General features: G+C 39.5%; 1 protein-coding gene across 1 annotated transcript in view; it reads right to left on the reverse strand.

The window, feature by feature from the left end:
- DCT (dopachrome tautomerase) overlaps window positions 1–10,685 on the reverse strand; it is a 43,078-nt gene extending 32,393 nt beyond the window's left edge. The window contains exon 1 of the mRNA XM_001377599.4: window positions 9,580–10,685. Coding sequence (XP_001377636.3) covers window positions 9,580–9,889 — 310 coding nt within the window. The 5' untranslated portion in view covers window positions 9,890–10,685. The remainder of the gene's footprint in view (window positions 1–9,579) is intronic.
- Window positions 10,686–12,727: the final 2,042 nt, after the last annotated feature.

The raw sequence follows: 12,727 nt of genomic DNA on the forward strand, positions 1-12,727 counted from the left end.
CCAAAAAGGCTGGTTTTTCCACATTTGAATGAAATCCAACATAGGAAGTAAGGAAAATCCAGTTTATTTCATAAAGGAGGCAGAGTTAAGATCAAATCAAAGGAAGCTGTCTGATCCTAAAGGGGAATTAGCTGCTAGAGCATCAGAAGGTAGAATTCTCTTTAGGTTTTCCTGTCAGCTACAGGAAGTTCTCTAGTTTATCAGCACCAAGGACAATGAGGTACAGCAATAGCTAGGAAGGCCAAGCAAGGGGGGAATAAAAGACAAACTAATCTAATCTGAAATTAAGGTGCTGTCATGAAGGTGCTTTGAACTTAACAATAACTTGGTGAAAAGTTAAATGAAGTTTTACTAATTCAGAGCAAAGGAAGAGAGATGCCAAGGAAAGGGGTCTATAGCTTCAGGAGGAAAAAATCCTCCAAACCACTGGGGTTGGAGTGGGGGGCAGAAAGAGGGGAGAGAAGCATAGATTTCATTTAGCATTAACCCTTTGTTCTCTATGCATTCTTTTGTGTTTCTAGCCGAAAAAAGAGGTTCCGGACCAGGGAGCTCAGTGGGAGACTTGAAAGGAGGACAAACTGATCAAAAGATCCATGGAGCTAAGCAGCTCAGGGCCACATTCTTGCCATGTAGTATAAGCCAACCCTTATGTAGCTCAATACCCTTATGTTGCTGTAATCTTGAATGTTTACAGGGAATGATAAGAAAAGGAATCATTCTTCAATGAGTTCTAAGACTGACAACCATGTCACTGACTAATCTGGTCCAAATGACCATCCTCACCTTGCAGTTATTCAAATTCATGTCCCCTCTTTTCTTCTGCCCACCTCATGACAATAATGAGCATTTCTATAGCTCTTTATACACTTTACTAATTTGGTCTGGGCTAGGTCAGAGGTCAGTATTATTAGCCTTTGTCGTGGAGCACTAGCCATCTTCAAAAAATGTAAAACGAGACTATTACTATGGGGACAAGATAGAAATGAGAGAGAAGTATATATGGTGGGTGTGAACAGTCTGCAACACTTAACAAATGGGGAACCAGAAAGAAAAACCAAAGCAAAGAAATAAGCAAATAAGCAAAGCTAATAAATAAATATATATATATATATATATATATATATATATATATATATATATATATATGACTGAAAAAGATGAGCTGGTCATGTAGCAAGAGCTAAAGCTCACTGAATAGCTCGATGCTCCATTCATGATAGCAAGAGAAAAGGAGGAAGGCCTCCATTGTTATGGTTGGACAAAAACAAGAGTGTCACAAAATGGGAAGGACATGCATTGAGGGAGTGTCTTCTGCTCCTTTGAAAGGACATCTACATTAATGAAATCATAGGTTTATAGCATGCAAGATAATATTTAGAAAGTTCTCTACAGCGTTTGGCACATAACAGGAGCATAATAAATGCTATTTCCTTTCTTTTTTCCTTCTTTCTTACTTGAGTATTTGAGTATTGCAGTTAAGAAAACTGATGCTTGGAGAACTTTAGCACCACAGAGCTAATAAGAAGCTAAGTGGCAACTCAAATATAGGGTTTTCTGACTCCAAGATCAGTGTTTTCTCAAGTGAACCAAGTTCCTTCTTATTACATTTCTTTTTTTTAATTTTCCTATTACATTTCTATAATTAGCTACTGAAATATCTCATTAAAACCAAACTGCCTTCATTAAGACTAGCAAAATTATTCACTCTCTCCCTCTCTGTCTCTATCTCTCTATCTCTATCTCTCTCTTCCTCCTCCTTTTCTCTCTCTCTTCCTCTCTTTCTGTCTCCTTCCCTGTCTTTCTCTCCCTGTCTCCATCTCTCTCTCTTCTTTTCTTTCCCTCCCCCCTCTATTTTCCTCTCTTTGTCTCTCCCTCTAGCTCTTTATCTAATTCTCTATCTCTCTGGGTCTTTCTATCTCATCTCACCCTCTTTCTTTCCCTCTTCAACTCTGTCTCCCTGTCTCTGTCTCTTTTTCCCTTTCTCTTTTCTGTCTCTCCATCTTTTTGTTTTTATATGTGTCTCACCTCTCTCTTCTCCCTCTCTTCCTTCATCTCTTTCTCTCTGTGCCAGTCACTATCTCTGTCACTCTTTCTCTCTGTCTCTGCCTCAGTCTGTTTCTCTCTGCATATGTATGTGAATATGATTAAATTCATTGTCATTTGGCTAAGTCTATATAGTGTGCTGTTTTTCATAATGCAGATATTTACATATGTGTCAATAGAGTCACTGTGAAGAAAGAAAAATTCCTCCTTTTAAATGCACTAAGAAATGTTCCTCTCCAGATGTTGTAATAAGAAATTTGGGAAATGTCAAGCATGAATATACTAAATTTGTTCTTTGAATCTAAAGTTTTTGTTAGTCACTGTCATCTATAAGCTATGCCTTGAGTTTTATAATAATGAAATACTTTTGTAACTGAAGTTCTTTGTGGTTGACAATAGAAGTAACTGAATCAGCTTCTGTCTCAGCCTTCTAAGAAGGATTTACAGTCATAGTTCTAGATTTGCAAGAAACTTTGAGGGCCTTTTAATCTGATCCCCTCAGTTTTTGTTTTTATTTTCCAGTTGGGGAAACTGAGATCCATCGGGGTTAGGTGAATTTCCCAAACTCAGACATGTCAGAAGTAGAATTCAAATCCAGGGCCTCAGGCACCAGGGCCCCTACACTTTCCATCATGGTGCTATTATAATTGCCAATGAATGAAGACCACATACTAATGATAATTACTAACGGGGGCTTGGGCAGATTTGATTTAATCTAGATCTTTTGAATTATTTGGGGTTTTTTAGTCATGGTCCAAAAAACCCCACCATACTTTCCTTTGCTCAAAGCAGAAAAAATACACCATATGTTGAAATTAAATAATTTCATTTCAGATCTTCCAAAATGGAATATAAATGAGAGCTGAAAAAAGACTGAACCTATCCAGAAGACATGAAACACAGAAGCCCTATAACCAGCATTTCTTTAATTTAGACTTTCTCCAACGTGAGAATTTTGCTTGCATTTATGAAGAAGGGAATTGCTCTTCACTAACTGGCAGCACAAACTTTTTCAAAAATCCTACAAGAAGAGAAACAAATATTCATAATGCAACTTTTTATAAAGGATTTTGTGATCTTAGTAGTAATGGGGGCAGGCTGTTAGATCCTGAATCCCTCCACTATCTATTGTGTCCTTTAGCATAGAGGATTTACAATCTGTTACCTTTGAGGGCTGGGATATAAATGGAAAGTGAGTGAGAACCACCTAACAGAGCATGTGTTCCTACATGCCGTGTACAACTCAAGCTCAGAAGACTATTAGACTAAGTGGTTTTAAAGACCAGCCGATTAGTGCTTTTACAAGTAACTCTAAATAGTCTATTCCTTTTAATTAAAGATTCTATTATTATAATAACAATACTTTACACTTACATAGAACCTTTCATCTACATAGCTCAAAAGGATTTTACAAGGACATTTTCATCATTATCCCCATTTTAGAGATTGGAAAACTGAGGCACTTAGACACTTGCACAAACAAGAAGTTCAGCACCAAATATTAAAATCTATGTGGCAGCCACAATTTTTTTAAAGTGCAAAGATACAGGTGCAATTGAAATGTTCCCATGATTTCCAGTCTACTGCTGAAGTTTCTAAATATGAATGTCTAATTTTCCTAAAACCTGGCATAATAGGAGAGCCATAACATAGGATCATTTCTTCAATTTAGCCCTAAGGAAGCCATTAAACAAGCAGGACCACACAATCTAGGACTTTGGATTGCTAGTATTATGTTCTAATGATTTCCCAGCCTGAAGCATCAGGTTATAGAATTTTTTACAATAATAATAATAATAACAACAACATTTATATAATACCTTACAAAGAAGCCACTTTACAAATATTATCTCTTTTGATGCTCAAAACTATCCTGATAGGCAGGTATTATTATTATCCCCATTTTGAGGTGAGTAAATTGAGCTAAACAGAGATTAAGTGACTTGCCCATCACAAGAAGCCTGGAAAGTAGGTATTATTATTATTATCCTCATTTTACAGATGAGGAAACTGAAGTCAACAGAGATTAAGGAACTTGCCCAAGGTTACCCTACCAAGAAGAGTCTGAAGATCAGATTTGAACTCAGATCTTTGTGATTCTAAGGCCCAGAGCTATTCCTATGTCTTCTAGCTATATAAGAATGTAGCTTATAGACAGGGATATGCTGATAAATGTTTAACAACTACCAAAAAATATTTTTTTAAGTTTTATCTGCATTATTAACATTTTATCCATCATTTTCTCGGTCTTAATCAACAAAACACTAAATTAAATCTGATTTGTAGTGTTTGCCAATTTCTGAGATGTAAATTCTGAAACTGAAAATCTAACAATGTATTTGTAAGCTAGTGAGAGCCAACTCTGGCATGACATTTATGGACTACCTGGTCCAAAGTCCTTGTTTTAGAGATGAAGAAAGTGGACTCACATACAAAGACCAAGGGAATTAATTATGTGATACTAACATGCTTATTTTTCCTAAATAAATTCTAGTCAATAGAGAAAGTCATTGAAACATGATTATGATTAAATATTCTATCAAACTTTCCTGAAGTTAAAATTTAATTAATTCAAGAACTTTTATTTAATCTTACAGAACATCCACTTAAAACATAAAACATCCACAGCTGAGTGACAAGTGTTAAGATGAAGAATTGCTATATTCAGTTTTAAACCCAGTCCCTTAACATCATCAAGAAATTACATTTGTTCATATATCTTGAGTGATCTACTGATGATCTGTATCCTAAAAGTACATTCATTTTTCCTAAAAGAAAGCTGTTATTATGTCCCCAAAGAAATCATGCCGAGGCCACTGGACCCTATGTCTAGGTGCCTTCTAGCTTACATCCTACCATCTCTGAAATGGTGAGTGGCATATTTTAAGGCATCAGAAGACATCCTTTCCTTCATATGTCTTGTTTTTCCTTCTGCCACTGAACCAGAAAACTCTTCCAGGTCACTATCTGCCCTAATAAAACTTGGAATAGGAGTCCTCTATTCTAGTTCCAGATGTGCCACTGAATGAGTTGTGGCTTTGCCTAAATCACTTAAATCCCAGTTTTGTAATCTATAAAATGAGGCATTGAATAAATAATCTCTAGTTTTCTCTGTTTCTTCCAGCTTGAGCATCTTCGGTTCTGGGTTCATCCCTCTTCTCATTTGTTCTTTCATATAGTATCTCTTGGGAAAGTATTTGGACATGATGTAAGTTTTCATTAGAGTCCTTGGTAGGTAAAAGAGAGGGGCAGGTGACATCACTTTTGAAATGCAGCAGTTAAATTCTGATCAAGACAACGATCCAAGAAAATTCCAAAGAACCCATAATGAACAAGGCTTTCCACCTCCAAAGACAGAACTGGCTAACTCAGTATTGATTGAAGCCGACTTTTCCACTTTATTTTTCTTTAGTTTGTGTATATGTTTGCTTTTGCACTGTGGATAATATGGAAATACATTCTGCATGCATTTGCATGTATAATCCATATCCTATTGCTTCCCTTCTCAAGGGATAGGGAAGGAGGAAGAGGGAGAGAATTTTTTTAAATGATTTAAAATGTTTAATGTAATTGGGAAATTAAGAAAATAAAAACACTTTTAAAAGAAAAATAATAGCTAAGGCCACTGTAGTCTGCTTTTCAACTCCTTTTCTGTGGAAAGCAGTCAAGCTCAGATGTCAACTGCAAGAGACTGGGGTAGGGATACAGCTCTAGACCACTGGAAATCTGAATAAAAGATCAGAGAGGAGAGGACAAAAGTGGAATTTCCATTAGGTGACACCTCAGGACTAGTCTGACAGGGTAAAGCCACTCTGGCCACAGTTCTCTATACTAACAAGATGAGTATAGCCACTTAAAAGAAGTGGTCATTGAATACTAGAAGGCCACCTACTCAGAACCAAATTGAGCTTCAGTGTTCCATCTGGAGCTCACCTACTTGGATAAGCATGGGACTTCCCAGGACCTTGAAGGGTAAATAGGAATGCTCTCTTAGGGAGGAATGTTAAGAAGAGAACATGGTTCATAAAAAGTCAGAAAATGACTAATTAAAATGATATGGGGGGGGGGGGGCGGTAGCTGGGTGACTCAGTGGATTGAAAGCCAGGCCTAGAGATGGGAGGTCGTGGGTTCAAATCTGACCTCAGACACTTCCCAGCTGTGTGACCCTGGGCAAGTCCCTTAACCCCCATTTGCCTGGCCACTACCACTCTTTTGCCTTGGAATCAATACCCAGTATAGATTCCAAGACAGAAGGTAAGGGTTTAAAAAAGTAAAATGATTATCAGGGGGCAACTAGGTGACTCAGTGGAGTAAGAGCCAGACCTAGGGACTAAGATGGAAGGAAAGGGTTTTTTTTTGTTTTTTTTAAACATGTCATCTGGAAAAAATTAAATTTAAATTTAAAAAGAATTTCTATTTGCAATTTTAAGCCCATTCCCTTAGAATCATCCACGTAATTACATCTGTTCATATACCTAAAAGAAAGCTGGCATTACTCAAATAAATTACTTCCTCTCTCTATTACTCACCTGTAAAATGAGGACACTGGATTCTCTTTCTAAGGTGGCTTCAAGCTCTAAATCCTATCACCGCTAACATAATACCACCTAGCAGTATTTTGCCACTCTACACCTTCCCACCCTACTCATTCTTGACCAGATGAGAAATTACTCACTAGCCATAGCAGAAGGATAACGTAATTGCTAATTAGAAATTTCCCACTGACCCCTGCCCCAGAGGGATGCTTATAACTACCACTCACCTTCAACTCTAGCAAACCTACATGTTAATCATATTGTTGATGACAAAAGAAAATGTTTTTTAACCCTTACCTTCTGTCTTAGAATCAATACCGTGTATTGGTTCCAAGGCAGAAGAGGAGTAAAGGCTAGACAATGGGGGTTAAGTGACTTGCCCAGGATCACACAGCTGGGAAGTGTCTGAGGCCAGATTTGAACCTGGGACCTCCCCTTTCAGCCTGGCTTTCAATCCACTGAACCACCTTGCTGTCCCTATTACAAAATTTTTTAACTTTTGCAGGGTTGTACCTCCTTACTTTTTTTGAGAGTTGAAAGCCACTACTTTGGGTGTTTTTTGTTTGCAAATACATAGATATTTGCCAAGTGGCATTATTACCTGTGTCTGTATGCTTTATCTGTTACTGACATAATGAAATACCATGAGAACTAACTAATGTTTATAACGTAAAATATAGAACTATTTCAAGAAATAGAGATAAACATTTATCGTACTTTATTAGCATAAACGGGCAGCTTGATGACACAATGAATGAAGCTGGGTCTGGAGTCAGGAAGACCTATCTTCCTGAATTCAGAGGTAGTTAAATGACCCTGGGCAAGTTAGTTCACCCTGTTTCCCTGAGTTTCCTCATCTAATCAATGAACTGTAGAAGGAAGTGGCAAATCGCTCCAATATCTCTGCCAAGAAAACCCCAAAATAGTCGCTGAAAAAACACCAATTAACATAAAAAATACAGCTTCACTTCTAGAAGTACATTAAGAACCCACATTTTTATCAGAAAATTAACTAGACGACAGACTCAATTCCTGTAAACAAACACGTAATAAGCATCTACCATGGGTAAGGCATTACGAAAGCTAATGTGCCCCCGCCCTCAAGGAGCTCAGATCCCGCTGGCGAGACTGAGACTTGAGACTGAGCGTTAATGACTGGAGGGACTGGGGATACGACTATCGTACACAGACCACAGAGGAAAAAAAACAAACATTCACTGGGTGCAAACATAGGAAATGAATCGCATTCATGAGCCAACTACCTAGTACTTCCAACCACCTTCCGGTAATCCTCCTGTACTCCAAAAGAAGCCAATTGCCCTAAGAACGCCATCCAAGTGCCTCTCTGAAGTTAGCGCTTGTGTTTTATGTATTTCAAACGTGATTCCAGCTTCTGTGTGTTTATCACTGTTGTACACAGAGGATGAAAACTGGAGGGGAGCTCTATTGAAGGGAACTTGAGAAGACTTGGAAAGCCATAGGGATTTTTTTTTTTGTAAATGCTAGAGCAAAGCTGGATTTCATATTGAAGGATAAACTGAGAGTCAAGGGAGAGGAAAAGCAAGGACAATGGAAACCTTTAAAAGTCCATTTCATATCGCCGGTGGAAGGACTTAGATAGCCCTCTGTATCCCCAGTACCATAAGCAACATATATGGGGCTACTTACTTCTCTAGAAAAAAATAAATCAGCCATGTGGTCATTAAACAGAGTTCCACCCATAGTTAGGAGCTATTGTAGATAGACTTGGAAAACTTGAGCGTGAATCTTGTCTCAAATATTTACTAGCTGTGTGACCCTAGGCATGTCTCTTTAAAAAAAAAATATATATATATATATGTATATATATATATATGCCTCAGTTTCCTCATCTGTAAAAATGTGGATAGTAGCTACCTTGCTGTATTGTTGCGTTGAGGATCAAGTGAGATAGATGTAGATAGATCACCTTAAAAATTGTAAGCTGTATCCTCCTCATCATTAATGGATAGGGTCAGTGCCATAACAACTATTACCCTGTTCCCCACATCGAACAGGTACCAAGAAATGTCTCAAAGGAACGCAACTATATTAGCCAGGAAATCACATGAAAATGATTCATATTTCCCAGGACGAGTCTTTACGTTTTCCAGAGCTTTTATGGCACATTGAAATTAAATGGTGGGAGGCACAGATATTTTGGCAAGACGCTCCTAAAAATTCAGGGTAAAGCCCCAAAGCCTTCAGCTGTTAGCCCTTTTCCCTTGTGAGTTCAGGCAACTGTACAAATTCAATAAGAAACAAACTAAGCCATCATAAATAGTAAAGCCTTTGCTTAATATTTTTGCATAATTGTTGATATTCTTAGAAGCCCAAGGAAAAGCTGAAGCCAGGATTCAGAATGTTTGAATTCTAGTCATTTGTATTAATAATCGAGTTCCACTCCCTCCTCAACAAGTTCAAACATATTTCCTAAGGAAAGAATCCTGGAAATCTTGAAAGGACTTGTACCAAACTTGCTGGTGCTCTGTCTTTGGCATCTTCTTACAAACAAACCAATGATAATTTGGCAAGAGGTCAAAGTGTCCAATTTCTTTGGTAATAGCTGAAATTTACATCTCTTTTTAAAGTTTGAAAAGAGCTTGACATGCATCTCAACAGTCCTGTGAGGTATGGCCTGCAGTAATGATTATATCCATTTCACCGAGAAGGAAACTGAGGATCAGATATGTTAAGTGACTTGCCTAAGGTCAGTTAGCTAGCAAGTGCCAGAGGTAGAATTTGGTCTTCCTGATTTCATGGCCATGGCCCCGTATTGTAGCCTTCCTAAAGCCTATTTATTAAACATTCTGAAGAACAAAGGATAAGAGCCTGTCCAATGAGTTCACCATTGAAAATCCAAAAGGTTTACTACTTAAAAACTCTTCTCCTCCCTAGCAAGAAGTTGCTTTTCCTAGCTAGACCTTCTCCCTTCCTCTCTGGCTGTGATGGTAGAAAGTCTCGCCCAATTGGGGCCTCTCACCTGTACACCTGCACGTCCGATTGAAGAATTTTCTCGGCCACTGCTCACGATCGTCCTGGTTCCGGAGCACATAGGGACCACTCCAGGGTCTGGCGTCTGTCTGCACCTCTGCACATTGTCCTCTGCCCTCTAGCATGCCACATCTATTGGCAGGGTCCACACCGAGAGCGGGGCAGCACTCTTTGGACACTACGCTTTCCAAGGTCATACAGGTCCGGGGAAACTGAGCCCGGGTCATGGGGAGGAGGCAGGAACCCAGGCAAAGGAGCGTGAGCCACCATGGCAGGCCAGCCTGCTGCTGCTTGATCATGGCTCCAAAATGGGGAGAAATCTCTGCTTCCCTCACAGAATCTCGAACCCTCTCTTCCTTTGGCTTTTCCTCCTCCTGTGACTTTCTCTGTCCCTACGTCTTTCCCGTTCTCACACTCGACCTTGTCCTTTTTTTTTCTTTTTGCCTCCCTCCTTTACAAAAGCACATGCAAAACCACCAAACACGCACGTGTGCCCATGTTCACACACACATGCACACTCACTGTTTTATGTGGCTTTAAGTGTGAAACAACTGAAACAATTTTGACTTAATTAGAAACTCCTCTAGCAGCTCGGTTTAATGAGGGCTGCACTTCTCACCATGTTAACCCCGTTAAAAATCAGGCTTTGTTTAATTGAGTCAATTTACAAAGCGCTACAGTCATACTACTTATTATGCTGGTATTTCTACCACCATTCCCCTCCCTTTCTCTCGCCCTTGACTTTAATTACCTTGAACTCAGTTCAAAAGGCAAAAAGCGCGCTCTCTCTTTACTGCGCTGTCTTGCCAAGCCACTGGGACTTGTGGGGTTTATGTAATGGCTGGGAGAAGCCCTCATTAGTGGGATTAGCATCACCGAAATCCTCTTCGCGAGCACATGACACGAAGGGCACAGTGAAGTTAGCCAAGCGCCTGGCCCTGGTTCAAGGGCTAAAAACATCTTCTTTCTCTGGGACTCATGTGCCTCGGCCAAGCTGTGACCTCCAACTTCCTGGGCAGTCAATAGAGGCAGTGAGCCCCTCATCAAAGGATGCTTGAGGGCAAGAATGCAAGTTAAGGAAAATTTGTCCTTATGACTGCGCACTGGCGGGCTCCAAAGACCCCAACAGGGGGTCAGGCTGCTCCAGAAAGAAAGCAACATTTATTTAGTCCTGCAGTACAAGGCACCGCTTTGTTCCGTGATTAAGGATCCTTTCCCCCTGAGAATAATAGCATGCTATTCTCCTGATTGGCACACCTCCTCAGCAGGTGATTCTTTTGCCTTTTACATGAAAAAAGAATATCTTAACAACTCAGAATTGTCCTTTTCAAAGTTAGAGTGAAGTCAGTGAGTGATTGAGAGTGATAGATATCGAAACATGCCTCTTCTGAGACTTCCATTTAAATAAGCAATCAACTATTATCAAGCATCTGTCTAGACTTTTAATGGCCTCTCCATGTTTCTGGGACATCATCTTCAGGGCACCGAGAGAGGCGATAATCAGCCACTCGAATCCTCCACCTGCCAGAGTTGAGAGCAGTTCGTCTCAGCTTCTCAAATGTCCCTGGAGCGATGGATGTGCAGTTCTCCTACACGTGTGCAGCATTTGCTGAAATCTCTGCCCTTCCACCCTCTCCACTTTCCTTCAACCATGCCCAATGCCAAAGATGCTCTCCTCTTCATTTTTGCCTGGCAAACACCTCCCCACTCTAAATATCAAGTCCAAAGTTGTCTTCCATAAAGCTTTCTCTGATTCTGATTTTCACCCTTTCCCCACCCAAACACACACACACACACACACACACACACACACACACACACATGGATGCCCACTCCAAGCCAAAAATGATTCTGCCTTCCTTGGATCTTGCCTAGTGCTTTCCTCTGATTTCTGTCATGCACAGATCATAGTAGCACAGTAAGACAGGATCCTAGAGCTCTTAAGTTTCAAAAGTGGTTCTCTGGCTCGTTTTGTGTCCTTAAAACTGTGTTGCTTCATTGTTCCTTGCTTCTTATTTTTTAGAAATAAAATTTCTTTCTCTGTTCTTTTAATACTTCAAACTGTTTGCATACAAGCAAGGCATCATCCTGCATCTTTCATGAGATAATGTATGTATTTATATTTATTCCAGAGCTTATTTTCCATCTGAAACTGCTCAGATCCCATCTGAAAGCAATGTTTCTTCATACACATAATTTAGCAGTTTCTATTGAACCCAAGTTGGTTTTTTTACTACTTCTTCCAGGTATCAACATGCTCATTTAAAATAGTGGCACTATCTAATTCTTTTAGCAGTTCATTTGAATATCTTTCTTTACTCATCAGTACTTTTCTTCACCTTTTGGTCCAATGATGCTCCATAAGAAAGATCCTTAAAGGGATAGTACCCTACACAAAGTACTTGGTTGAAAAAATGGAGTGGGGTAAAGGAGGAAGTCAAAGCAGAAAAGGGGCAGAGATATCAGGAACAAGCTTATTAGGGATTTTTGAAAATAGACAAGGAGAGGACTTGTGGGGGTAGAGCCAAGATGGTGGAGTAATCCAGAGCAGCTCTGTGCCACCACAAGAATCCTCTCTGATCAAGATTAAAATATCACCACAAAACAAATACAGGAATGAAAGAACCAACAAGGAGAAAGAGTGGAACAACTTTCAAGAAAAGAAAACCCAAAAGGTAGGCAAAGAAAATAGACAAGGAAAATGAGAGCCAGAATGAGAAGGATAACTGGTTTTCCCATTACTCGGTTCCAGACTGCACTTGCCTTAGGTACCCTTGAGCACAGACCTTCCCCAATGAAGGTGGATATTCAAGGACATCCAAGCACTCCTGACTCAAAGACCAGAACCCCAAGAGCTTTCAGTGAGAATGAAGAGAAGCTTTGTTGTGGATAAGGAAAAAGCATCAGAAGACCCCAACAAGACCACACTTCCTCCATACAAATAAAGTTACAATCATGAATTTGGACCATTTCTCCTTGTCTATAGCTTAAAGACAGGAAAATCATGATCAGATATTAACTTCCATATTCCCATGATTAGGAATTGGACTGAAGAAACTGTGACATGGAGAAATGGATGCCAACCTGCACCCTAGCTTCCTGCCTTTAAGTGATCTGAACCTGAATATGACTAGAAT

This window comes from Monodelphis domestica, chromosome 8 (genome assembly GCF_027887165.1).
Source record: "Monodelphis domestica isolate mMonDom1 chromosome 8, mMonDom1.pri, whole genome shotgun sequence".
Classification (NCBI taxonomy): Eukaryota; Metazoa; Chordata; class Mammalia; order Didelphimorphia; family Didelphidae; genus Monodelphis; species Monodelphis domestica.